Raw genomic sequence first — 27,543 nt, 5'->3', positions numbered from 1 at the left:
CTCTGCTGGCAAGTACGCTGTGTTTTAGCAGCCAGATCACCCTGGGGATGTCCCTGACCGTTCCAGCCGTCCCTCGGGATCGCCGCTTGCACCTGCAGCCGGAGGGGAAGCGGTGAAGCCTGCGCTGCCGCGCCGGAGAAGCTGCTTGTCGCTGCGGCAGGGCTCGGGGTCTGCCCCGGGTTTCCTACAGCTCCGCTGCTCGCAGCTATGATTTAACAAACGTGCTGATTGATAACTCTCTGGAGTGCATTTTCCCTTCCTTTCCACATTGTGTCCTGAACTCGGCTCTCCCTTTGACAGTTCCCACTTGTGGAGCAAAGACGGGGGGTTTTATCCGAAAAAGGGGCACGTCGGAGAGGCCAGAAGCGGATCCCTCGCTGAGCACGGGGGCCTGGCAGCGTTTGTTTGTGCGAGGTAGAGTTCTCACGCTCTAAATATACAATCTGTGATAAGGGAAGGGAAAAAGCCCAGCATGGAAATATTCCTTCTGTAAGAGAAATAATTTGCTGCTGCTAAAAATATATGTTCATATTATTCCTGCCTTGGTCTCTAGCTTGATGGGAGAGAGTGCACGCAGGCTGCCCTCAGGGGACTCGGCTCCGCAGCACAGACCCCAGGCGCTCGGAGAGGCCGTGCATCCGCTGGGGCTGGAGGGATCGCGAGGGGGAGGGAAGGGGCTCCTCGTCTTCGTTCTGCTTTATCATCCCCATCTCTTTCTCAGGGCGGTAAAAGCCTGATACGGGGTTACCCTGAAGGTCGTAGGAAGTAACCTCTAAGCAGGTGCTGACAGTGGGAAAGGAAAGTGATCAGCGGCATTCCCAGAGCAGCTGGGAGCCCGTTCCCAGCCCCGGCTGTGCGGAGAGGCAGGAACGCCTTTGTTCGAGGGGGACGCACCTTCGGGTCGGTGGGATATGTGTAATCCCTTCCTGTCTCATCTGCAAGCGTCCTGGGCCTGGTGCTTCCTTCCCTGATTGCTGCTCCTGGGACCCCGGGTCCCCATTCGCAAGCGCTTCCGTGCCTGCAGGCGAGCGGAGCCCGGCCGAGCCGAGCGGCCGCCCCGCAGGGCAGCGCCGGATTTCCCCGGGACAGCCCCTGGCCAGGAGACAGAGCCTGCCCGGGGAGCGCTGCCTGCCCTGCCCGCCTCGCCTCCGCTCTGCGCTACTGCGTGAGCGATGAGCGGTGGTCGCTGCTGCCGTGGCCTCGGCTGGCAGAGCCTGGCACGGCTGGCTGGGAGCCGGTTATCTCTGTGAAACCATTCCTGTTGGAAACGGGTGAAATCTTTGGCATTTTCTTGCAGATCTGTCTTGGTAGGTGCTAGGTGGACACAGTGTCTGCTCAGGAGCAGGTTGTATCTGCTATCTTGAAAGTACGGTCAAGGAGCTGACCTGGCAGCAGGCCTTGCTGCTGCGGAGCTGTCAGGAGCGACAGACCTTAAACCCTGGCAGACCTTGCTGAAGGTTTTGTAAATCATATATTGCCTTGGCACTACTTTTTCGATTCTCAGAAGACTCCTGCCCCCTTTGGGGCCCAATATCTGTCCCCAGAGCATCCCCTGGCCATTATTTATAGAATCATAGAATCGTTTAGATTGGAAAAGACCCTTAAAATCATCAAGCCCAACTGTTAACCCAGCACTGCCCAGCCCACCACTAAACCATGTCCCTGAGCACCACATCTCCCCAGCTTTTAAGTACCCCCAGGGATGGGGACTCAGCCCCTGCCCTGGGCAGCCTGGGCCAGGGCCTGACAGCCCTTTGGGGGAAGAAGTTTTTCCTAATATCCAACCTAAACCTGCCCTGGCGCAGCTTGGGGCCGTTCCCTCTCGTCCCATTGCTTGTTCCTGGGGAGAAGAGACCGACCCCCCCGGCTCCAGCCTCCTTTCAGGCAGTTGCAGAGAGCGATGAGGGCTCCCCTCAGCCTCCTCTTCTCCAGGCTGAGCCCCCCCAGCTCCCCCAGCCGCTCCTCCCCAGCCTTGGGCTCCAGCCCCTGCCCCAGCCTCGCTGCCCTGCTCTGGCCCTGTAACTTTGTGAAGCTGCATGAATTTCCAGGTAGGTGATCATGATGGGAAATGACAACAGCATAGTTTCAGTTCAGGATCCAGCAGCTGGACCACTTGGCAGGGAAAATGTCACTGTGAAACCTGAAAGATGCCTCTTTTTGATACATCCTCATTCAGACACCCTTTTTGAAGCTCAAACGTACCCTTAAGGATCAGGCACCTTTACTAACCATGCTTATTTCACGAAGGTAATGAGAAAAATCTTTGCTGCTCAGACACATGCTCCAGAAAGCCCTTTGCAATCTGTGTGCTGGTTGCTGGGCCTGGTTTTGAAGCATTGCTTGCTTTGCCAGGTGAGCTGATGAAGGGCAGCACGCACGGCTCATGCTGGCTGGGGCTACAAACCTTGCGCAGCCTCTGCTGCATCTGGCCAAGGTGGGTTTTGGAAGGCTTTTGCAAAGCCTGGAGGAGAGCTGAAAGCGTTTCTCCTCTAGATTTTCTTAAATTGTCAGTGGAAGTGCTGGCTGAGAGCCTGGAGGCGCAGGAGGCCACATTTGGTGGTGCAGAGCATGTTGCACCCTGGCATGTCCCCATTGCCACCCGCCGTCACCCAGTTGTGAGGGCAATGGGGAGGGACAGCCATCGTGCTTGGGCATGGCGGGGCAGCAGGCAGGCTTTGCCAGGAGTTTGTGGAGGAAATGCATGTCCGTGAGGGGTGGGATGGATGCTATAGTAACCACGGTTGGAGCTACAGCAATAGCACAGCATGTTTTAGCTCAGGTTACGGTCTGGGAGAAATTCAAAACGTCAACCCTAAAGCAGACCTGGTGTCGAGCTGCTCCCGATGCGTCTCCGTATGGGCTTCGGGGGACGGTTTGGTGAGGACGTTTCACTTGCCAGGCCTGTTTGTGCAGCGCTGGCTGGGCGAGTCGGGGCCTCGTATCGACCTTCACAGGGAGCTGCGGGTTTCCTCCTGGCCTCGGCAGAGCCGCCGGGACTCTGCCTCCGCCGCAACGGGACATTCGCTTGGCGCAGGCTGCCCAGTGTCCATCCTGGCACCGTGTCAGGAATGTGTGTGTGTGCTGGGCAGGCCCGGCAGGGCGGGGGAATTGCCACTGAAAGAAAGGGAAAAGCTGCCTCCTTGTTTTTCCTGCTTCAGACCCTCTCCCATTTCAATTGCTGGGAAAGGCAGGGTTCTGCCCGGCTCAAGGTTACGTCCTTCTGCTGCCTGGCCCCGGGCCAGTAAGCGTGAGAGCGAGCTAGACACAATAACAAGGATGTCAACCACAGGATCACTTCCCTGCAGACCCAGGCAAGTGTGCAAGCAGCGCTGGGAAGGGATTAGCAGAACAGGGCTAGCAGTAGGGCTAAAGGATGTCAAAACTATTAAATAGATTTTTTTTGCCAGGTATTTTTCGAAAAGAGAGAGCCTGCTACCTCTGCACGACTGGTATTGGTGTGCAAAAGTTCTGCCCCATTTGCTGCTCACTGGGATGGGATGAATTTGGGGGATTTTGCAGAGCTTGGGTGCAGCCTGCTTTAAGCCAAGGAGACAAAAGGGGTGGCTGGGGCTTCTGCTCAGCCCTAGATTTAGGCGACCGAACGCTGGCGGTGGCCCATTCTCCTGCTCCCATCCTCAAGCCCAGGCAGGATTTGTCTTTTGGATGCATTGGCTTAATGCAGTGCTTGGTCCTTGGTAAGAGGTAAGAGCGAAATGAGGTCAGCTGCTGCCCCAGCAAGTCAGGATAGCAACAGCGGCAGGTATTATTGAAGGTCAGTTTAAAATAGCCTTTATCTTGCTTAAAACCCAGGGAAGATGGAGCGGATCTTAACGTCTGCAGACATGACCAGAATGATTTATTGGTGGCTGCTTGTCGCTCACTGCTCAGCCTGCTGCTGCTGTGCCAGGGAGAAAGGCTTTGCTGGGCGTTCCGACATTTGTGGATTTTATTTTCCTTTCTCCTGTAATGGAAATGTTGGAGTTTCTCAGTACGGATGGAGTTCGGTTTGGGAAGGGGGCTGAGGAACATCAGAGGTCCTCTCCCCTCCCACTGCCCTCTGCTCACCGCTGTGTTGGGACCAGCCAGCGTGTTCCTGGGTGGCTGATGCCAGCCCTCACCAAGAAGAGGAGAAGGAGCCAGGACAGTTGTCGTTTAAGGCTGCTAACTGGAGTATTTGGGATAATTAAGAAAAAATGGTGGGTTAGGCAGTGAGAAGGGACTGCTCAGAGATTTCCTTCCAAGCTCTATTAGACTGTCACTTGTTGTCACTCGAGCTGCGGGGTTATTTCTCACCTGGCTCCTCTAGCAGCCGCCTGCCTCAGCCATAACAGGAGGGTAAGAGCCGTTGTGCACTGTCCTCCTCTTGCTGAAGAAGTGTTGAAATGTCAGCCGTCGGCCGTGGCCTCAGCACTCGCACGCAGCAGCAGTGACTCTGCACGGTGGGACTGGCCCTGCGGCAGCCCCCTGCGAGCCCTGCCGACCCGACCTGCCGGCTGCACGCTTTGGGCTTCGCTTTTTGCGAATGGGCAAAAAGGTGGAGGGAGAAGAAGACGGTGGGTGCTCAGATAGCCCAGTCCCATACCCATCTGCCAGGTGGCCGGCAGGGCCGGGAGACTGTAAATGTGTGGAAAATACAGACGTCTGCAGAGAAGTGCCCCTGCTTTTCTGCAGTGCGTTTTTGTCTTTAATTGCTATCTGCTGTCCTACCTCACCTTCCCTGCTCAGCAGGGCCTGGGAGCCCATGGGTGGTGCGGACCTCAGCACATGGCAGTGACACACCGTGCCACAGAGAGCACGCGGGCCTGGGAGGGTGATGGCTTCACGGCCTGGATATGGGGGATATGGGGGACGGAAGTGCTACGTGACATATCCAGGAGCTGTGCCAGAGCCAGGCCTGGTCTTCTGAGCCCTGCTTTAGCATCTGAGCCTTGTGGTGCTGCTGAGGGTTATGCCTTTGGCAAGAGTCCTGGCAGGGCTTGAGTGGGCATCTGCAGCCGTGCTCGGCGTGGCACCATGACCGGCACAGCCCGAGGAGGCAGCTCGTGTCCTTGCTTCCCCAGAGGAGAGGCTGAGCCGGGGCCCATCAGTCCACGGTCACCGTCTGGTGAGCCACCGCGACGCACAGGGCAGGCCCATCTCATTTGCTCCTTGAAAGCATTTTCCAACCAGTGGGTCAATCAAAGATCCTGGTGAAGTCAGTCTGGCTACACCGTGGGGCAAACCCTCCAGAGCTGCGGCTCCCACGGGCGCAGCATCATCTCATGCATTTCCCACCATCACACTGCTGTGAAGGAGCCGCTCCAGCCAGTGCATGGGGTTTGAACCTGGAGCCACAGCCACGCTCACTCAGCATCTCCGTCCTCCCCACCTGAAAGCTCCTCAGTGCTGCTCGGATGCGATCCAAGCTGCTGCAGCACCGTCGCATTGTGGAGCAGTCCCAGGTATGACAACTCAGGCTCCGGTAGCAGCAGCTTGGCGATGCACGGGGTTGGCTTGCCTGCCGGTGACCCTGGCCCGCAGGCACCTTGTTGGGACCCAGGTAGAGCAGGGTTAACGCCAGCAAAGTGTCCCTGTGCAATGGCCTTTTTATCTGATATGATCCAGCACATTTCCTGGTGGAGTGGTTTGGGTCCGGTCGTTAAGGCTGCTTGGCAGCGGAGCAGAGAGGAAGGCTGGAAGTAAACACAGGCGCTCTTGGATAGGTAGCTGGGAAAAGCAGTGAGAAGCTGCATGGGATTGCCATCTCCAAAACCTCCTTGTTTCCTTGCCTCGCAGACGAACGGCTTCCTGCCAGGGACAGCGCACACTGCGAGGCTCCGCGGCAGCACTGTCCCAGCCAGCTTCCCCACGGCACGGCACGGCACAGCTGCCAGCCCTGGCTGCAGCAGGCGCTCTGCCTCTTGCAGGGATTTCCAGCCACTCTCGTGGACTGGGGACTTGAAGTAGTTCTGGATGGCGTGATCTTTGCGTGCCTGACTCCACAAGTGCCGGCAGAAAATCCCAGGCTGTATTAACTTAAAGTATTGGTCTGGCTTGGATCGCGAGTATTGATCTGCATGGGAGCAGCAACAGCTGTGTCCCTCGTGCCAGGGACGGGGCGACCTGCTACGTCCAACGCCTGCCATCGAGTCCTCTCTTAGCGTTCAGGCTGTTTTACCTTGACTGTACAGTAACCCCCGGGAGGGATGACTGCGGGATTTTGGCCGCTAAAGTCCTAATTTCTAAACTTTCACCTTTCTCCCTTGAACCAGAGACTGGTTTGAGCATGTGCTGAGGTTTCCTAGAATGAATGAAAAAATGCGGCTGTAGATCCCTGCCTCTCTGGGGTCGGGTAGGAAGACATCAATGTTTTGAGTCGCTCAGGGCTGAGTCATGAAAGAGGACTTGACTCTCCCACAGGTGACGAGGCAGTAAGAGCAAGATCCCGTCCCCAGAGCTCGTCTTGAGCAGCAGCAACAGAGCTGCCCAGGTGGAGATGTCAGTGGTTGGTTTGGATAGATGATGGTCATGCTACTGTGGACTCACCGGTGGTCACCTCACCTCTTCAAGCCTTTCGTCTTTTCTAATTCCCAAAGAAAAGCAGTGCTTTTCGTGGCTTCTCCTTGGATTTGGGTGAATGTTAATGTAAAAACTCCAAGGTTGACAGGAGATCAAAGGTCTTCTTGCAGATAATGAGACAGCTACAGAAATGCCCAATATGGAGTAAGGGGAGGTTGCTTGATTCCACTCTGCTGAGTATGTCTGCCAGGAGGGTTTCCCAAATAATGAAACCATTCGCCTGTTTCTCCTCTTCTTTATCCTGTACACTTTAAAAAAAAAAAGGAAAGAATGAAGAGAGAAGTTTTGAGGCTCTTCTTAATGTCTCTGTTTTAGATGCTGTATCCAGTGGTCAGCTACAGAAAGAAATAATCCATCCCATGGAGCCGTAGCTGAGGCTTGGGGTCTCAGCATTGCTCGGCACGTCACTCCGTGGAAAAAAGCCACCTGGGCTAATTCAACAGAAATACCCTTAGTTTCTCATGGAGGCATGGAATAAAAAGGAGCCTGTTTCCTCAGCCTGAGCTGAGGAAACAGCCTGACCACTGTAAGGTCAATAATCACAAAATGCACCAGACTGGAGGGTACGGGGATCCCAGTTACAGCATTTTTGATGTCACAGGCTTGTTTTGAAGCCTCTCTGTAGCTGTGAATGGATATCGATAATGACTTCACTGGTTTGCAATGTAGTCACTGCCGGCCATGCGAACGGCAGCCTTTATCCTGGTGATGAGTTTGCTTTAGATTCCCGCTGGGGCCTCATTTGAATTTCATGTCTCGGTGCAGAAGGGCAGTTGGCTGATTTCATGTTCCCACTGTCTCAGCTCTTCTCAGCTCTTTACATCCATGGACTTTCCTGGATTTTCCCCAGAAGGAGAGTCTGACCTGCTGCTTTCCCCACGTGCCGTTTCTGTTTCAGCCAACGCTAGATGTATGAACAACCAGTTCACATTTTGGTGTGCACATGCTGGCAGCCTGGAGATGCAGATGCTGTGCTCACCTGAGCTCTTGCAGGGCACTGCAGGTGCCACGGGCCATCCTGATGGGCACCGACACCGACCATCGGTGTCATGCAGAGACCCTGGCACTTGAGCCATCAAGACTATTTGAAAATCCCATGTCCCACACGGGTGATATGCTGGCTGCTGAGCTGAGTGCTCTCTTTCCAGTTATCACTCAAAGAAGGGATGGCTCATTTTTACTGTCAGGCAGAAGTCCAGCAAGGCCACGTCAAGCTAAGCTCTTTGCTCACCCTCATGGGCTGTAAGATTTGGGCTTTGCTGGTGGTATGTGCAGCATCTCTAGGACGGGGGTGGATTCCTCATCACATGAAGTTTTTGAGCCAAGATCAGATGCGTCTTGCTCCATCACAGCTTACCAGCTGGATGCTCGTACCTCTTGCCTTGCTCTGATCTGTGCCGAGCAGGATCCATTCAGCTTATGTTATTGATCCCCAGTTCTTTGGTCAGCCTGGGGGAGTGTCCAAGAAACCTTTGCTCAAACACACAAACCAAGAGCCACTGGTAGAAAAGCTTTTTGTCTTTAAATATCAAGGCTTCTGTGTTTATTTAGAAAGAGTGAAAGGCTCTGCTTCTCCAACAGATCCGCAGCGCTGTGTTACTGGGAGTTTCCCTTCGGCTTAGCATCATGGCAGGAGTGTTTGGCGGAACCAGTCTGACCCCAGACCTGCCCTTGTGTCTCCCAGGTGAGAGGCGGCTGCAGGACGCCGGGGCTGAGGGAGCAGCACCCCTCTCAGACTGGAACGGCGTGCTCAGCATCCTTGTGTTTCAGAGGAAAATTCAGGCCTTGCCCTGTGTTTCTGCTCCTGTTCGGCCGTCAGGGGTTACAGCTGTACCCTCTGGTTTCCCAGCAGTCTCCCAAACCCAAGCCTGAGCCTTGCTCGGGTCTGTCTCTGACTTCCTACCACTCCCACTTCTTCCTCCGAGGCCCATGTAGTCCCAACCCAGTCGATGTTCACAGGACATCTTGCCAGGCTCATGGATCAAAATAAAATATTTGGAGACTTAGGTTTTTCATGAGCACGTTCCCTGAATCTGTTCACGAGAGGAGCCAAGTCCCTGCGCCGAGCAGCCTCCTCCTTGTTGCAACACGCACACGCTTGCCTTCAGATTTACATCTCTGAATCCTTACTCACACCTCGGTGAGGCTCAGCACCCGCGTCTGCCTGGGAACTAGAAGGGGAACGGTGGAGCCTGCACTTCAGGGGAGCGACGTGAGAGCGTGTATCTGCATTTTTGGGTAAAGAGAGGATGTTGTGCTTCCTTTGATGGGAAAATGAATGTCAAAGCCTCTTTCAGCCCGAGCGCTCAGGTTCCTGCCTTGCCATGGATTCCTGTCTCGGCGTATCAGTGCTGGAATAGCCTCTTGGCTGGAAAATAGTTCTTGACAGGAGCAGTGAAGAGAGCTGGAAGCCTCCTGTGGCAGTGCCAGGGGAATCCACGGCACTTTAAGCCTCTCTCCCTCCTTTCACAGTTTGTGCCCCTGTTCATGGGAGCTGGGAGCTTGGGCTGGGGAAGGTCCAGGACAACACAGCTGGGGATGAGCAGCGTTAGCCAGTGCCCCGGTCAGTTGTTCTGCCAAGCGTTTGCAACAGGGATTGAACTTTCCGTCTTGGCTGAGTGCTGTGAACCAGCTTGGAGTGCAGTAACCGCTGGTGTGGCTCTAGCACCAGCCCTCGGAGGCTCTCAAGCCGCTCTCTTGCCACTGGTGAATGAGCTCTCTCCATGCCCTTGCAAGACAACCAGTTTCCTACAGCTGCTGGTAGGGCTAGGGAAACCGAGGCACATGAAGATAAAGTGATGGCTCTGTGCCCTGTAAGGTGCCAGGAGCACTGTATGTGTCTCTTGGCTGCCCTTAGCTGTTAGACCCAAGTTGTTTTGGCAGTGTGCGACCTTTACTGCTTTGTATAAACACCACCGTGACTCTAATATGTCATCAGGCTCCGGTTATTCCCTGAACTTGTGTCTGACTTCTCCTGAGGAATCTGATTCTGTTTTTCTACCCAACATGGACATAGCCTAAAGGCCCTGGGACTTGGTGAATGGAGGGATTTAGCTGCCTACAAGATGCAGCGTGAGGTTCCAGGTCAATCTGGGAAGTGGAACCAGGAGGGAATGTCGGTAGGGAGCAGCCTCCATGCAAACACCCCAGGTCCCTCTGCTGGGTTGGGGGTTTTGCTTGGATTTCTCCATCCAAGAGCCCTTCCTGGGATCCCTGGGCATCTTGCAGAGGAGGAGGACGTTGCTCTGACTCTGGTCGCATGAAGCATGGAGGGTGCATGGCCACCCGCATCCTACTGCTGTTTAACTCTTCTGCTGCTGGGTGCGGAGAAGTTCTGCATTAAACTTACTCCGTTTGCCAAGTGCAGCGTTGCAAGAGCTGGCGTCTGTCTGAGAAATGTTTGGGGTTTCTTCCTCCATTAAGATAGCGAAGGGAAATGTATGGAGAGGAAGGGATCTCCCCCAAGTGTGCACAGAGGGGAGGGCAGACAGCTATCGAATATGGCTGGAGAATATCCCACCGATGCAGTTTGCCTGTTGCAGGATCACAGCTGTAATGCTGACACGCAGAACAGACGTGCGAGCGGCCAGTGGTTAATGGACACTGGACTCGTGGGTCTGGATGAGCCCTTCCAGCCCAGTTCCTGCCAGTCCAGCCAGCGCCGCTATGCCCGTAAAGCACTGCGACGGCTCAGAGACTAACTGCAGACGCGGACAGGTTGCTGTAGCACAGCAAGAGGCCGGTGTGAGGCTGGCAGGCCAAGAGGGGAGCGAACAAGACAGTTACCCACCCGAGGGCTGGCAGGAGCCACGCGTGCCCCTGGTTGAACAGGAGATGGTCAGAGTGCTCTTTCCTCACGCGACAAGGGCTGGCATTGCCCCAACACCTCAGGTGCCCATGGGACGTGTGCCCTCTGATGGGGACAAGCCCTTAGGAAGTGAGATCCCTCCAGCACCACATCTCACTGCCCTGCTCTTGGCCGCGATGGGGGTTTGGAAACTCTCCCACAGCACGACACCCCCTTCCCCCAGTGGCTGTAGTTCCCGGGGGGCACCGGGAGCCTCACATTGAGGTGTCCCCCAGTCCTGCCGTCAGCAGAGGCTGTCGTGTGTGGGGTGGGAGTGGAGAACCAGCTCTCTGGCTTCGCTGACTGTAAATAGAAGGAAGTAGGAGAGACTCGAAATCTGTGATTGTCTTCCAAGGGGACTCCCATCCCCTCCAAGGCATGTCTCAACTTCCCAGCCAAGACTGGAGCCGTTCCAAGAGCTGCAATGTTTCTTGTCCTCTTCTGAAGCACTTTCCTTTGCTCCTCTCCAGTAAAAACCTTCTCAGGTAGCGAAGCCCCGAGCCCTGGTGCATGAACAGCCCGTGGCCGGAGCACGCAGCTGACCGACAGGCTCCCGTTTCTCCTCCCGCCGGAGGGGAGAGCCGTTCCAGGAAAGGTGCTCCAGAGGAGTGACTTTATGCAGAACTACAGGTTTGGAGCCCTGCTCCTGGGGGCTTTGCTCTCCGCTCGGGGAGCTGCGGGTATCCGCGAGCTGGGTGTGTGGGTAGGACCCTCTGGCAGTGCTGCCGCTGCACGGCAAGCCTTTGTTGGTGACCGGGGCAGCCTTCCTCCAGCAAGGCGTGCTGGTGCAGAGCTATTTCCCAGGGCAAGTTCCTAGGGTTTCCCTCCTCCAACCTACCTCTTTCCTCCAATTTTGTGGATATTTGTGGGTTTGCGCTGAAGGCACTCTGCCTCACTAAAGCTGCCACACTAAAGCCTCAGCCTGCTTTGGAGAGTGGCTGAAAGGAAAGATCTAAAAATAGTAATGATTATTATCAAGTTCTGTTTGATTCCAAGAAGCTGCCCCAGCCCCTGGAGCTGCACCGGCCCAGCTGGGGCAGACGCAGGCACCTGCCAAAGCTGCTCCTCTGACAGCGGGTACGGGCTCTGCGCTGCAGTGGGCAGGAGGGATGGAGGGCTTTAGCTAATGAGCACGTTTTGAGCATCCTCATTCCCTCTGGCAGGACATCTCTGCCCACCCACCAGGTCCGAGGTAGGATTAAACCTCTCCTGCGAAGGCTCCGGCTCCACTGGCCCAACACAAAGGATGGCCCATGGCCTTGCAGCCAGGAAGGCTATGAGCCACCAGCAGCTCCCTCCTGCTGACAGCAAGCCCTGCCCGTTCCCGTGGCCGTGAGGCAGGGTCCTGAGGATCTGTGGGGACCAGGAATGCGCTACAGGGCTGGGGGGGGAGCGAGGACGAGATGCTGCTGAGGGAGATCAGGGAGTCCCCAGGCAACAGAGAGAAGAGCAGTACCAAAAAGTGATTTTTGCCATTTTTGTAAAGCAAGCAAGTCTGAAAGTAAGGCAGAATCCAACCTTGTCAAGGTTATTAAAGGAAATAGCAAAAGATGGGTTGCACAAGTCTTGGAAGCTGTCCAGCCATATAAAAGAAAGGGGAAGCAGGAAAGAAGTGGGGCTGGTATGTGCTGAGGATGGGAGGGAGACGTAAGCTAATCTACGTATAGTCCTGAAAGAAACAAAATGAAAACTTGTGCCCGGGTTTTTGGTAGCGATGGGGATGGTGGCCAAGGGGAGAGAGGCAGGATGACTGGTGGCAGTGTATGGGGACGGGAAAGGCCACAACCAAAATGGAAGCAGCAGTCAAGGATCTCTGAGCATGCAAACAGGTAGGACCAGCTCGCTTCTCCTCCAGAAACAAGAAAGAGCTGGCACAAAGCTGAAGTCACAGAAGAAGGGTTTGTAATAAATCTGTCAAACCACGGGGGCTGGATGGTTTGGCTGGAGAACAGCAAATAGAGGTCTATTTATTGGGGCAGGGAGAATGTGTTCTTGGCACATAAGAGTCTATTAGTCTGAATCTGTTAGTATGCAAAACTTTAGATTAAACATTAAAATAGAGAATAATTAAGAACATGGAAAATGGATAAGATGAGATACGGATTTTCTGAAAGTAAATGATGCCAGGGTAGATAAAAAACCTGATCTTCTCGACAAAGCAGACAAGATGTGTCTAAGTTGTCTTGTCTTCAGTAAAGGAAAAATATTCAATCCGTTGGGACAGGAAGGTGCTGGGCTGCGAGGACTCTGCTAGATGGGTTTCTCAAAAATCAGCCTTGGAAATGATGTAGTCTCATACTTTTAATGGCCTTGGCACAAAACATAGAAATTGCTAATGAAATTTGGTAATTGCCCGTAATTGGGAATCGTCATCGAAACAAAGGAGTTGGGGGAAATTACACATAAAGAGCTGGATGCCCTTCAGGATAGGAAAATAAGGAATAAGATGAAATGACAGAGTCAAGGAGTCATGCACAGAGGGATGTGCAGCTTGGATTTCTGCTCCGGTGCGGAGCAGACCTTCACCTGGAGCCCGGCAAACTCCAGCAACGCGAAAGGCCCCGGTGCCCGAGTCAGCCCCCGAGTCACTCGAAAAGGGCAGAGGGAAGAGGGGGAAGAAGCACTGCCCGTTCCCGCGTGATGCGTAGTTGGATTTGGAGCCGTTTGGGTACGATGTTGTAGAAACTGAGTGTGTGGTGCAGAGGTCCCGCTTTTCGTTGTGGGATGTTGTGACTTGTGCTGTCTGCGTCCCCCAATGTCCTGACGTGTTTGTTCTTGAAACCCGGGGAGGATTCACTCTTCCGTGCCCTGCTCTCCTTTCCATCCCACAGGCTGTGATTTCATGGGTGACCTGACTAACTTCAACACGTCACTGCTGCCAAAAGGAGAAGGTCCTGCTCCACCCACCTCTCCTGGACACACTCTGCTGAGCTCGAGCAGCCGCTGAGGCTCCTCTGGCCAGCCAGGAGGCCAGTGCGGTGCACTGCAACGGTGGAAAACAAACCTGGCCAAAAAAAGGAGAGGGGTATTTCCATGTTTGCAAGTCGAATTGCTCCAACGTGATCTGACATTGTGCCAGGAGCAGCCCAAGGGTGAGCAGGCACGGAGAGGGCTTCAGGGAAGGGGGGGCTCCTGAGATGTCCCCTCTTGGCAATGGGGAGCTTTGAAGCTGGCTCTGCTGTACAATGAAGCCGTCCGCTGAGCATCAGCGCCCGGTGAGCGTCCGAGGCAGATTCCTGGGCTGGAGGATCTTTGCTCTGCCTTTACCCTGCCTGGATAACCCCTGTGTGATGAGAGTGTCCAGTTCTGGTCCCCAACGGATGAAGTCAGATGGGGGCTGCAGGGAAATCTGTAGGCAGAGCAGGGAAATGAAGATGCTGTCGTACAAGAGGAGATCTAAAGCCGCCTGGATGGTGGGCTAAGGAGAGGGGCTGGCTGCGAGGGGCTCTCCCCGCTCTCGCTGGCTGTGAGGGGCGACGTCCACGTAGGAGGGAGGAGAGATGGGGAGCTAAGACAAGAGTGCACAGGAACGAAGATGCAAAGTGCCATGAGTGAAGCCAGGCTGGAAATCAGAAGGAGGCTCCGAATCCCCTAAAAAGCAGGTTTCCACACCTTGTCCCAGTGTAAAAAAACCCAAACTCAATTCCTGCAGGGACCAGAGGACACAGCACTGAGGGAGCAAAGCCCAGCCTCGGTAATGCAGCAGGTCCCTTCCCATCCCGCGTTCGGGACTCGTGTGTGTGTGATCTCCCGTAATCGCGGTCTGACTGCGCAGAAGGCAGGTTTGCAGGTTTTCTTTTGCCTTTGCCAGTTGACGAAGGGCCATATGCTCCTATTCCCGTGGTTGCACCCCTCGATGCGTCCTTGCTTGTGCTCCTTACACGCATGTGAGCACTGGGGCTTTGTTCCCTGTGTCCTGCTATACAATTATATATCCTAGCTACTCTGCACTGCACATAGTGAGTAATACTCCAGCCTCAAAAAAATCCCTCCTGGCTGTTATTTCTGCAATTTGCCAAATCTATTTGCACCATCGCTATTTGCACCACTTGCTACTTGCCCCGTTTGCCAGCGTCCCTGCCAGATATTGGCACTGGCAGAGCGTGACAGAAAAAAAATGACGATTTGAGCACGTCTCTTTCTTTTTTCTAATAATCCCATGATACGGTATTTTGTGTTGCAACCCAAAGGAGCACCTGAGGCGGTAGAATGGTGAGAAAATAAGCCTATTAAAATGTTGGAGCTTACTTAACTCTCCGACAACATCAGAGGATAACTACTAAGTTTTTAGCCAAGTCTGTGAGTCATCTTGTCCTGCACAATTGTCGCAGCTCGGCTCCTCTGTTCAGTGTAATTGCCGGGGGAGAGCCGCTCGCAGCGAAACAGGAGCCGTTGTGCTCAAAGCAGCGAAGGGCCCGCAGTCGGGTTCCTGGTCAGCATTAGCAAGTCACTGAAGCCCAGCACCTGAAATTAAATAAAACCAAAACCCTTTGAATAGCTGGGATGGGAACCCATCAGGAAACAAAGCTGATGATTCGTCTGTCTATGCCAAGCTTTTAAAAAATAATTTATGATTATTTTATGTAAATCGAATGAGCTATCAGCACTGTTTGGATCATCTCCTATCTCAGGTACTGGCATAAAGCCTCCAGCCTTCCCTTGTACAAGGCTGGGAAAGTGGCCCATTCATCGCCAGCCACTGTCAAGTGTTTTTTCAATCTGCTCCTGATTAAGCAGTGTGGTATCAAGGGGATAATTGCTCGTTGGAATTGATCCCAGAAGAAAATCATTCAGTTCTTTCTTATCAGGTCCTTTCTCGCAGGGCGAGATACCCACAAGACTTATCTCCCTCCTCAGTGCTGGCCTCTAATTACTATTTAAACAGCTCATTAGAAAACCTTCATTAAAGTGTAATAGTTGAAGATGGAAATAAATAAAGGCCGATGCTGCGGTGAAGCGCTGCCCTCCCACGCGCAGGCTGGGGCACCCATGGCTGCCCTGTGGGGTGTCGGAGCAGGAGCTCACGCTCCTCTCCCCCGCGGCCGCACCGGCAGCGTCTGGCGGAGAAGCGGGGCCGTGGCGCTGTGCGGCGCACACCAAACCCAGGTATGTCACTTGTCCTGGTGCCAGCCTGCCTGCTCTGGTTGCGTCACGGCGTGGCTCCAGCCCGTGCTGGAAGCCTACCAGGAGCTGAGCTCTACGCTCAGCCCATTTCCATGCCGAGCACAGGATTTCAACAGCTGGGAGGCATTGCAAAGTTATGATTACAGCCTAGAGAAAATTAGAGACCGTAGCAATCCCATTTTAAAGCAAAAAAGAAAAAATTACATACATGGGAAATGTTTTTATATGAATTTATTTGCTGGTGAAATGTTCGCGAGTGTGGGCCTGAAGTCTTCTCTGTCTCCTGAGCGCGGTCAGCATTAGCACAGATTTCCCCCCTAAACGTGCTGCAGTCCCGGCCAGGCTGGGTCTTATTTCTCTGGCTGTAAAATATGGTAGGGAAGGAATGGACACGCAGGCTCCGTACTTCCCTGTGTCCTGGCTCCCTGACAGTTTCAGCCCCAGAGGAATCGCTTTTTGGCATTAATCTTTCGCTGGGTTTTTCAGCAGGAAAACCGCAAATGTTTAATAAAAATCATTGCAAAAAGCATGCCAGGCAGCGCCCGGCGAAGTGTGCGTGCGTGCCCTTTGGGCTGGCGTGCGCGCTTTGCAGAAGTGGGCCCTGTAAATATTTTCTTGACATTTAGGAAGTTTAGAGAAGTGTTTATTATGTCCCTGCCAACTTGACAACCCCAGCATGAAGAAGGGAGGAGATGTGTGTGGCTCCCTTCACTACCCCCGGCAGCGCTGCTGGCCGTTCCTTACGGCAAAGTGCTGCTGTGGGGTTCGTGGAGGGGTTTGAGCTGGTTTGGTTTGGGAAAGCAAGAAGCTACAGCTGGTGGGGGGTCAGGGTGCTCCTCCCTTCCTTCTGCTGTTGCAATTGGGGGTGAGAAGATAACGCTACCTGTAATTTGTTCAGCCCTTGCATCGGCTGCGGAGCTGCTCGTGGAGCTGCAGGCGCGGGCGTCCGGCCCGGGGGAGCAAGCGTGGCTCAGGGGCCACTTTTGGGCACACCTGGCTGGCTGGGCCGACCTCCGGCCAGGCATCTAAAAGTGGCAAAACCATGTCCTGTCTGGGGCTGGAGTGAAAGCCCAAAGCAGAGCCCAGGGTGTTAGCAGTTACAGGCACCACGAGCTTTACAAGCTCCTGAGTCCCCGCGGCTTAGAAGAATCCCTCTGCGCTCAGAAACACACTTGGTTTTTTTGCTTGCACTTCGTGAATCTTGTGGAGTTACTGAAAACTCTGAAATACAGAACTCTTCCAGATGCGGCAATGTGACTGCTGACCGCTCGTCGCTTCAGCACCCCGTGGCGTACAGCCCACAGGCAGCCGCGGGCGGGTCAGTGCGGAGAGGCCGCGGAGCTGAATCAGGTGGGTCAAGAAGCAGCCCACTGCAAAGGTGTTCCCATGGCCATCCCGAAAGTCTTGTTTGGGAAGTGGCTTGGATAACTGCACTCTGCACTGGGTTAAAAACGGGCTGGACGGCCGAGCCCAGAGAGTGGTGGTGAATGGAGTCAAATCCAGTTGGTGGCCGGTGACCAGTGGTGTTCCCCAGTGCTCAGTGTTGGGGCCGGTCCTGTTCAACATCTTCATCGATGATCTGGACGAGGGGATCGAGGGCACCCTCAGTCAGTTTGCAGGTGACACCGAGCTGGGTGGAAGTGTCGATCTGCTGGAGGGCAGGGAGGCCCTGCAGAGGGCCCTGGCCAGGCTGGAGCCATGGGCCCAGGCCACTGGGTGAGGGTCACCAAGGCTCAGGGCCAGGTCCTGCACTTGGGGCACAACAACCCCAGGCACCGCTGCAGGCGTGGGGAGGAGCGGCTGGGAGCTGCCCGGCGGGAAAGGGCCTGGGGGTGTTGGTTGACAGCCACTGAACATGAGCCAGCAGTGTGCTCAGGTAGCCAAGAGGGCCAGTGGCATCCTGGCTTGTATCAGGCATGGTGTGGCCAGCAGGAGCAGGGAGGTGATGGTGCCCCTGTGCTGGGCACTGGTGAGGCCGCCCCTCGAATGCTGTGCTCAGCGTTGGGCCCCTCACCCCACGAAGGCCATGGAGGGGCTGGAGCGTGGCCAGAGCAGGGCAGCGAGGCTGGGGCAGGGGCTGGAGCACAAGGCTGGGGAGGAGCGGCTGGGGGAGCTGGGGGGGCTCAGCCTGGAGAAGAGGAGGCTGAGGGGAGCCCTCATCGCTCTCTGCAACTGCCTGAAAGGAGGCTGGAGCCGGGGGGGTCGGTCTCTTCTCCCCAGGAACAAGCAATGGGACGAGAGGGAACGGCCTCAGGCTGCGCCAGGGCAGGTTTGGGTTGGATATTAGGAAAAACTTCTTTCCCCAAAGGGCTGTCAGGCCCTGGCCCAGGCTGCCCAGGGCAGGGGCTGAGTCCCCATCCCTGGGGGTACTTAAAAGCCGGGGAGATGTGGTGCTCAGGGACATGGGTTAGTGGTGGCCTTGGCCGTGATAGGTTAACGGTTGGACTCGATGATCTTAAGGGTCTTTTCCAACCTTAACGATTCTGTGATTCTAAGTGCGGGATGATCCATGTGGGGCCAGCACGTTACTCTCCCCGGTGGCACGTGTTGGCGTCTTTGCAGTTAAGAGACATGGAGTTGCCCGAGTCGTAGGGCTCTGTCTGCTGGTACGCCGTCGTGACCCTCGTGCTCTGGGTGCCGCCATCATGGGACCAACTCTCTGGGGAGCTGAGGGAAGGGCAAGACAGCTCTGCAAGTGTCCGTTTAAATGCTGTTATCAGCTCGGTGAGGAATTTACACATTTAGCCATTTCTGGTCCAGCTTAAATGGAGTGATTCTGTGTTGGGGGTCCTTTGAGGCTGTAAGTGAAAAACTGGATGTGACCTGATACTGCAATGTTGTCAGCATCCGTTATCACTCGCCTCGCTTCTCAGAAAGCTCATTTGGGAATCACTCTGGCTCTGGTTTGGATACACACATCCCGGCTCGCCATTAGCTCCCGTTTCTGTAGCAAAGCTGCCCCGCTGTTGGCGGCTGCGCTGTGCAGGGCTGGCGGGGATGCCGGCCGTACCTGCAGCAAGCCCCGCTCAGGTTTAATGAGCTGGCAGCTCTTAAGTGCCAGCATAGGTGCAGCTCCCTTCCTGCGGTCTCACCGCTAACCGCGGTGTAGACAAGCCCTCTGCGTTTTTCAGGTCCGTCCCTTTTAGGCACAGCCCAGTGAGTGTATGAATGATGGAAACTGTTGTGGGGCTGGCAGTTTTGTTAAACTCTCAACTCTGTATATTTTGATTCTCAATATTTTATTTCTGTCTTAACCAGAAGAATGGCCTGTGCTGGGCTGTCGGGAGCTGCTGGGAAGATGGAGAGGAGTCCTCCCCAGCACCGTGGGGTGTAAAGCATCACATCTGGGCATGTTAGCTCCTTCTCTTTGCCCGCTTCTGCCCACTGGTTTTCCATACTCATTCCTTGTCGTTTCTTTTTCTCGCAGTCTTTGCTTCGCCACCTCCTAAAGAGACTCAAGCATCATCCGTACTGCGGGTTTCTGTATTTGACTGGCAGGTTTGGTATCCGAATAGATCAATAGCCATGATGTTGCGCTAGATCTTACTGAACAGAGAAGTAGGCAGGTGCAGAAGCTAAAAACGACATTAAATAATTTATTAATTAAATGAGGAGCCTCTGTTTCATGAAGACCCAGCATCAGAACAACTCCTCCCTGCCACAGCAAAGGGAGGAGGAGGATCCTGATGGAGCCGGGGAGGTGGGAACATGGTTGTTCATGGGATGTGCAGCCAAAGAGCTGAGTGCGACTGGTCTGAATTGCCTGGTGGTGTGAACTCCGACAGCTGCTGCTGAGAAAGCCGAGTTGAAAAATATCCCACGTGTGACATGTGCCTGCCCGGGTAGTTTTTGAGGGAAGGACCTTTCCGTCCCGCGCCGGTCCCTGGGCCCTGATGCCGTTCACGTGAGCTCGGCTGCTTCCAGTGCCTGGAGCCTTTTGGGAGGAGGCAGCTGTGTGGGAGGGGAAGGAGAGCAACGGGTAACTGAGACTGCAGCAAAAAATAGCCGGGGTTTTCATTAGGTGCTGCCTTTCTCTGAATTTTAATAGAAGCTTGCCTGACTAAGCAGGCATTTTTATGTACTAGTTGTTTTTCTGACATGTAAACACAAACGTTTTCTGCCTCCTCCTGTGCTAAGGCAGTTGGTGCTGCTGGGCGCTGCTGTCCTGGAGGGGAAATCCACCAAACGCGGGCATCTTCCAAGAGCACGTCCCTGGGGACCACAGCGTGGGGAACCGCTTCCCTCTGGGTTTGTCAGACGAGGAACCTCGCTGCATTCATCAGGCTTAAGGTTAGGGAACTGGCGTGCTCTCTCCAGGGAAGGCAGCGGTTGGAGTAAGAGGAGATGTCCCACTCCGGTGGCCAGAAGACTCAGCCAAAAGCGGCCATCCAGCGCGGTGGGCGAGCTCTGGCCTGCGCCGGTGCCCATCAGCGCTCGCGGGGCGACGGCCGCTCCGGCAGCAGGAGAGCGGCTGAAACCCCTGCGTCGAAGGCGGGGCAGCCGCTGGGCCAGCGGCCACAGCGCGGATCAGAACGCTTCTCGCAAACGTGGCTTCCACGTGAAGCAGAGTTGTCGCCCGGGCGCTGGCCTTCACAGCCACCTTCTGCGCAAAGACATTTGCGGTCAAGAAGGACGCCCCCCGCTCCCAAACAACGCAACCAAACAACAGAATGCTTTTGAAGGTTTTTAATCAAAACCACTTAAATGATAAATACTTTTTAAAATCAGAAGGTTTTTAACAGACAGAATTTCTGCATTGTCCAAGTACCAAGCCGTAATATCTCCATTATCAAGCAATATATTGCTGTAGAACCAGGAGAAGACTGCAGCAAGCGTCCCGAGTTCCTCTGTTGCCGTATTTGCTTGGAAATCTCATTCCAGGTACATGTCTTTCCAGCGCTTTTCCCTTATACATACAAATGTATATATTTTGTTACACATAATGTGTATATAATATATACACATATATGTACATATAATATCTTCTATTAACAAAATGAGTCTAATTGCCTGCCCGCAGCATCACAAGGCAGCAGCGGGAGCTCAGCCCCACGGCTCTTTCTCTCCCGTTGAACTTTCCTCTGTTATTCTTGGGGAAGCTGAGCAGGGGTCAAGCCCAGGCGGGGAAATGAGGTCTGGGGCTATGGAAAACTCGGACCCCAGAGCCACCTCCTATTATATAGATATAAATGGAATGGAAAATTATTTCAAATAAAAGTGCACTGCCCTCTGAGAAATGTTCTCACAGAACCGCCTCTGAGAGCGCCTTAACTCTTTATCAGAGCGCAGCGCTTTGCGGCGGGGGGGACCTCGGGGCAGCGGTGACAGTGAACGCAGCGTGCCAGCGCCAGGGACGGGCCAGCGCGGCTGCCGCCGAGAGCGCGGGACCGAGCGCCGCGGCCAAGCGGTCCGTGCTGCTTTCCAAGCACAGTGCAGAAGGGTGATTCCCTGTCGCTTCCCTCTCCCTTCGTGCCAATGATGAATCTGCATCCGTGAGCCGGCCAGATCCGCGTCCTCGGGAAGGAAACGGGACTTGGCTCTGGCTTTCTCCATCTCCACAGGGCTGCGTGGAGCAGCGCAAGGACAGCTTGGTGCACAGAGTGTGACCCCCGCATCCCCCGTCTGCACCCAAATTGGTCTGAATTTTTAACAGCATCTTAATTAGGAGAGTGATGCTGGGCTCGCACAGCAAGGCACAACCCAGGGACGTGCGCCAGCCGTCCCCTGTCTGTTCCCAGTTCAACACCAGTCCATTTGCTTCTCTCTGCACGTGAGAGTGAAGCGTTCGTCCTCACGGATGAAAATAGCTGCAGAGGAGCACTCCTCTCCCGGGGCGATCGTACGTGGCCGCGTGCAGGCAGCGGGAGACAGCGGGGCGAGGCGGTGTGGCGTGAGCGCTGGATGTCCAACGGGTACAATGTACAGGGGAGGGAGCAAAGCGAATGTGACATGGCAGTGCCTGGGCACCGGCCTTGCCTTCTCCTTTGTCACTGCCAGCCCCTTCAGCTCCCCGTCTGTTGGCAGCAAGGCTTTGCAAGAGAATGAAGTGCCAGGGAGTGGGAAAGCCCATGGGAGGAAGGGGAGAAGGGCGCAGGTAGATGGGAGAGCACCCATGGCAAGGCTCTTGTGGGAGCAGGGCTGAGCCTCCTGCGGACAGGGTTTGCAAGCCAAGTGCAGGTCAGAAACAAACCACGCCAAGGGATTCGCGGCGCTCAGCTCCCTTCCCATCTGAAAGACTTGGTCTCTCCTGCTGCCTCCCAGCACCTCCTGAAATCAGAGGGGGATTTTCTCCCATTTAGATGCTGAAACACGGCCGCGGTCTTCGCTGGTCATAACTGCAACACCTGCCCGGGCGGAGGGTCCTGGAATTACAGCCTGGGCTGCAGGACATGAGGGAGGGGGAACGAAAGTCAACAGGCTCGTGCAAACACGCGTGCAAAGTAAAGCAACTGGGCAGATGTTTTATTTGCTTTTTAAGGAAACGTTCTTGAAACAGCCACGTAAGGACTTCATTAAAGGAGAAAGCAAAAATCTAATGGGCCGTTTGTCCAAAGCCTTGTGGCAAGATACTGGATCCTAATTTAGCACCTAGAAAGAAACTGGCTTGATTGATTAAAAATCAATTTGTAAGTGCCCAGAAGATAACACTGTGATGAAAACCAGGCGCTAGAGACTGGTCAAGAGCAAGCCCCGCAAGCCAGTCCCGCGTCCATTTGCCTGTGTCTCGAAGTGACCTGGATGAGGGGAGGGAACCCGTGGTACCGGACTGAGCTTGCAAACGCGCTTAAGCAGATGTGGTTGAAATGTGCTGTGCCAGGTTTTTAAATGGGCAGACAGCAAAACCTCCCGCGGAGGCGTTGGGGGACGAGACCCTTCAGCCTGTCCTCATCAGGTGGCATCTCTCCTGTGCCCTGTGCTCTGGAGAGCTGCAGGTAGCCTTCTGTCCCGGGTCCCCTGGGACATAATTAGGAACGCACCCGTTAAGGGGTGCAAATCGTTCAGGGTCTGGGGAAGAGAAGCCACTGGAGAAAGCCAGAAGTCACTAAGACCCTCCCAGTCTCATTTCTCTCATGAGACAAAAAATGAGAGGGCTCCAGAGTTTGGCCATCACTAGTTTATTTGTGTATGTCTTATTTCAGTCCTGCAGAGGAGGGCAGATGTCAGGCATGAGCTGGGCCGTGGGTCTGGGAACACCTTTCAGCCTAAACTCGTGAAGAGGGGCTTCCTGCAGCGCAAAGGCAGAGAGGGCATTACCTCCTGAAGCTGTTGTTTCGGTGGTTATCTGCATTGCTGGCATTGCTATTCATTGCACTGAGTACTTAGGAAGATATTTAATAAACTGATTTACTGAAATACTAGTCTTGAAGTTAAAAGAAAGAAAATGGATCTACTTAGACTCGGCAGAGAGGCAGTTTGAGTGCCTGTGACAGCCTCGCTCCAGCAGAGTCCCCTGAAGGCAATACAATGCAGAGGGGAGTAGGGCAGGTTTCAGACGGGTGATCTTCACTCAAGCAATCTTTAGAAAACAGAGATGCAGCCTCGGTAAAGCCAGTGAGAAGATGCATACAAGCCAGGCAAGCAAAATGTAGAGTGGGATGTCGGGAGACAAGGAGGACTGGTGGCCGGTGCTGCTGGCGCGTGAGCGGGGGCCTGCGAAAACCAACCTGCAGCACGTTGGGAAGAACAGAAAGAGAAGAACATTGCAAGAAAACAAAATGGTTTCTCTGCACTGTTCATGGAGGACATGGCAAAAATACAGTTCATTCGACAAGAAGTGCTTAGGGCTTATATATTTTACGCACTAAAGCAATGGTGTGAGTGCAGCTCTTGGGCTCCAATGTGCAGCAGCTTCGGCGGGAGATTTGTGAAGCGTGGGGAGGAGCAGCGGGCACGTGTCCGTGCTTTGACCGGAGCCCATAAATCTGCCTGGCTGCGGCAGGCAGGGAAGCTCCCGGGCCATAGGTGACCTCTGGTCCCGGTGCTCAGCGCGGGCAGCTCCTCCTGCCCTCGAGCAGCCGGTCTCTAACAGTGCCCAGCGCTGCGTCAGAGCTGGGAGGAAAACGGCTAGTGCCTGGGAACGGTTTTGCTGATACAGGATTAGTCATTGTGGATTTTGGAGCAGGGTGAATTTGGAGCTGATCGGGAACTTTTTCACTCGCGCGCAGAGGAGGTTGCACGCCCTGAGATAAGGGGGCTGCTCTGCGCTCGCCTGTGCGTGGAGACGCGGTGGCTCAGCCTCTTGGCAGGTTGCACCATCAGCTTTTCTTCTCTACGGTGACGTTATGGGCCAGGGATTGCATTTTTCACCCTCTGAGGGCGCCGTCCTCCGAAGCCCCGATGCCAGGGTCGGATGTGCTCTGTGCAGGCGTAGCTGCAATGGGGTGCTGTGCTATCCCAGGCATCGCTCTGCAGGTTTTGCCAGGGAGAGCTGATGTGGTATTTAACCCACTCACTGCTGGGTTCAAGGTCTGACACAAAAAGATAGAGTTTGGAAATCTCTGCTTTACATGGGAATACCAGGCACCGGTCAGGCTTGGCACACTGCAGGCTCCTAGCTTGTGTTGCTCAAGGAAGATAACACTATGATGGGAAAAAATGATGTTACCAGTATGATTACCATGAGGTTTTAACAGTCTGCTGGTCTGCGTGGCTTTATGCTTTGGCATAAAGCACGACACGAGTGCCTGCGCAGCATGCCTGTGCTGGCGGCTCCAGGGGATGCTCCATGGTGGAAGGTGAGGACCGGTGGGACGGTGGTGGGGATCCACCTCCCTACATAAGGGACCCTGCGGGGGGACCTGCCTGCCATGTCTTCAAACACCAGTATCTCGGGCACTGCAGGAAAAAGCATTAAGTGCAGGCAGGGCCGACCGGTGGAGGTGGGAGGCGGATCGCAGGCTGCTGTCCCAGCCCTGTGTGCGGGGCACTCTGAGTGAGTAACTTCTCCAGACCCCAGTTTCCCCAGTGAGTGCTCCTCCCTCTGCGCGGTGCCTTCGGAGGGCCCCAAACAGGGCAGATGGAGCCTGCAGCCCTGCAGAACCTCAACAGGGTCCCTCTGCGGCCGTCAGCACGGAGCTCGGCCCGCAGGATCCGCGTCCCGTGGGTGACGGCAGCGTGCCGGCAGCACTCCGCGCCCCTCCCGCATGGCAAGCCGCGCTGCCCGCTGCGGCGGGTGGATGGACGGGCTCACGAGCGCTGTTGGGAGCGCGTTTTTTCCCAGGCAGATTACGTAGCCTTTTTAGCTTCATCCCTCCCCGCTACACCCCCCTTCCTCTGTTATTTTGGTGCCTTTCCCCAAGGGAAACAAAGTTAACTCAAATGCTGTTCCCACCAGAAAGGCAAAAGCTCACCCCCCTCTTTTTCCTTCCTCTTTTGGGTCAGGGTAATGTGTCCCATGACAAAACAAGCACAGATCCCTGCACAAAGTGCTTTGCCTTTCTCCTTAAAGGGAGAGTCTTTCTCCAGGGCCCCGAGGGCCATTGCTCCATCACGCCGAGGTGTCTCTCAGATGGAGGGACGGTCAAGCTGGACTCTTTTTGCCTGTGGTGAAAGCAGCCCATGGCCAGGCATGGGGGCAACGTTGGTGGCTGGAAATAGGTCTCGTAGCTGGGTAAAGTGGAGTGGGGAGCAGCGGTGTGCCCAAGAGAGCCAGGCTGGAGATCTTGTGGCTGAGCTTCAGCCATCCCCGGTGGAGATGTCTCCATAAGAGCGGGCCGTTCAGGCCCCTCTGCAGCCCACGGGGAGCGAAGGTCCCTCCTGGGACCCTAAAGCAGGAGCTCAAAACATCTCTCTCCCTACTGCCTGTAGGAGTGATGGGTGAGGAGCCACTCATCCTTCCCCACTGCAAAGCCAGATGAGATGGGCTCATGTGTGGGAAAAGACCACCTCAATCCAAACCGCCAGCCTGCTCCCATCGGCCGGAGTGTCCGGGCAGGTGGCTCAGATAGAAATGTTTGGTTGGAAGTGGCTGGTATTGGTCTCGGGATGAGCATCCGCAGGCTGTCTCACTGCTGCCTTCATGCCCACGGGCAGCGGGGACGCCGGGCTGTACCTGCTGCAGAAAGGGGTTAAAGATATTTATGAGTATGGGCTTTTCCCACTACTTTGGGAAGGCGGATTTCTGGTTTTTCAGTAATTGATCCATAAAACCTCCTTCTTCCCGGAAAGCACTGGTCACCACCTCCCTGCCTACTATGTCAGAGAAAATTTAAGTTCCTTTTGGTGCACGTGGCCACAGCATCCTCCTGTCCTGCCTGGAGCTGAGCATCTTCAGGCTCTACAAGGTCACGGCGTGTGTGTACGGGCACACAGCAGACCGGCTGGTATCACGCTCCTGCAGCTTATCACTGATATGCCCCTGGGCCTCCGCAGAAGGAACCAAAACAGCCCGCCACACATTTTTCCTTGTATATACTGTTTTCAGGATTTCCTCCACCCTTGGATTTCTTTTAACAATTTTTAACAAATGGGATTTTAATGCATCCCCCTAAATAGGGAGACTGTAAATGTTTGTGTTTCCCATACGTAATAAATGAGTGGTGGGAGCCGGGGGACGGAGGGGTGTTTCCTATTTTTGCAATTCAGTAATTTTGCGTGATGAGACCTTGGCAGCTCGCTCTTGGAACCTGCACCTGCAGTAAGGTGTCTGAAAGGGAAGAAAGAAAAAAATTGAAATGAACCCCAAAGGCTAGTGGTGAGAAAGGCAAATTAAAAATGTAATTTAGATTTGCAATTCTTTAAAAAAAAGAAAAAACATTTTTGTTCAAAGACATTGAAATCAGACCATCGTTTTATTTCCGATGTTTCCAAGGAATGCTGAACTTGGAAATAGTAGGGAAGTTTATGGTGAGCGTTCACGCCTGGTGGCCGGGGGGCTCTGGGTGGCCTGGGCGCAGCGTGGGGGCACCTCTGACACCTTTCCCACCGGAGACATCTGGGGCAGGACTTGCTTTAGCCTCAAGCAGCCGTCTGCTTTGGGTGAGGCGAATCACCCCATTCCCCTCCGCCGAGCCCGAGCGGAGCTGCGCTGCCGAGCCCAGCTGTAGGCATCTCCAGCCTGATGGAGATGGGCAAGATGGACCCCCCAGGTCTCCACTGAGTTTGCATCCACACGGGAGAGCTGGCGGGACAGTGAACCATCCGCTTTCTACCAAGATCATGGAGTCTTGTGGCTGGAAAATCTCCCTGCTGAAAATCTTACCTCCTGCCACACAGCGCAGGAGCCAAGCAGAGATGTGGTCCCGGTCTCGTGCTGGCTGTCACAGTCTCGGTTTCCTTCCCCTACTGTGTCCAAGATGATGTTTCTGCCTTCAGAGGTACCTTCCCGGCTGGTGCCCGATGATTAATGACTTCCAGGTCCCAAAGGTGTGGATGTGGGAGTGAGAATCGCGGAGTGGAGGGAATACAGCTCTGGCATAGGATCTGCGACAGCCTGGCTCATCCGTCAGGAATGCCGTGATGGAGGGGACGTTCCAAGTGTATTCAGCATGGGAAAATATTTTATCAAAGAAACTTAGAATAAAAAAATAAAATTAAAATCTAAACATGAACACTTGACACAGTGCCACATGAGGGCTATTTTTATTTCCTTCCTGATCGTTCCACTTGTTTTCATCATCGTCAGCTCTTTGAATGATGGAATTAGTCACCATATATGAGATGAAGTAAACAGAGAGCTCGTGGTTTCCAAGTGAGCATCATCTTAATTCTCCTAAGGGACATGAGAGCCATGGCACGCCGATGCCCGTGGATTTGCCGCCAGCCACAGGTGACCTGGTGGCACCCAGGACCGTGTGCTCCGACGGGTGTATTTGGGACAGCGACACCCAAGGGAGGGCCGGGATGCCGGCGGTGCAGCAGCTCTGCTGCGAGCACTCATGGTGTAGGTGTCGGACACGCTTTTACATCTTGCTTTGAGGAAGGTGCTTTCTGTTGAGTCACCGGTGTAAAAGAAAATCCAGGGATTTTTAGAAAGGGGGAAAGCAGGCCCATGCTCCATCCTCACTGCTCAGTAT

The 27,543-nt window shown here is 54.4% G+C and overlaps 1 protein-coding gene across 16 annotated transcripts in view; it reads left to right on the top strand.

Moving 5' to 3' along the window:
• The window catches only part of EXD3 (exonuclease 3'-5' domain containing 3), a 301,259-nt gene that overhangs the window by 211,497 nt on the left and 62,219 nt on the right, over positions 1-27,543 (top strand). Inside the window, exons 21-23 of one of the 16 annotated variants that reach the window (XR_015703805.1) lie at positions 13,237-15,511; positions 16,762-16,879; positions 18,957-19,042. The exons of 13 other annotated variants lie outside the window; for them this stretch is intronic. Coding sequence is in view for 1 of the 3 variants with exons in the window: in XM_087753513.1 (XP_087609639.1) it covers positions 13,237-13,260 (24 nt within the window). In the remaining 2 variants the exon portion in view is untranslated. Of the gene's footprint in view, positions 1-13,236; positions 15,538-16,761; positions 17,146-18,956; positions 19,043-27,543 lie in introns of those variants that run through there. 2 more of the 16 variants (XR_015703804.1, XM_087753513.1) reach the window with 2 other exon arrangements.

This window comes from Nipponia nippon, unplaced genomic scaffold (assembly GCF_047370975.1).
Source record: "Nipponia nippon isolate SJK-2023a ecotype South Korea unplaced genomic scaffold, ASM4737097v1 scaffold_16, whole genome shotgun sequence".
NCBI lineage: Eukaryota > Metazoa > Chordata > Aves > Pelecaniformes > Threskiornithidae > Nipponia > Nipponia nippon.
The sequence above is the reverse complement of the archived record's forward strand: the minus strand, read 5'-3'. Positions and strand labels throughout refer to the sequence as shown.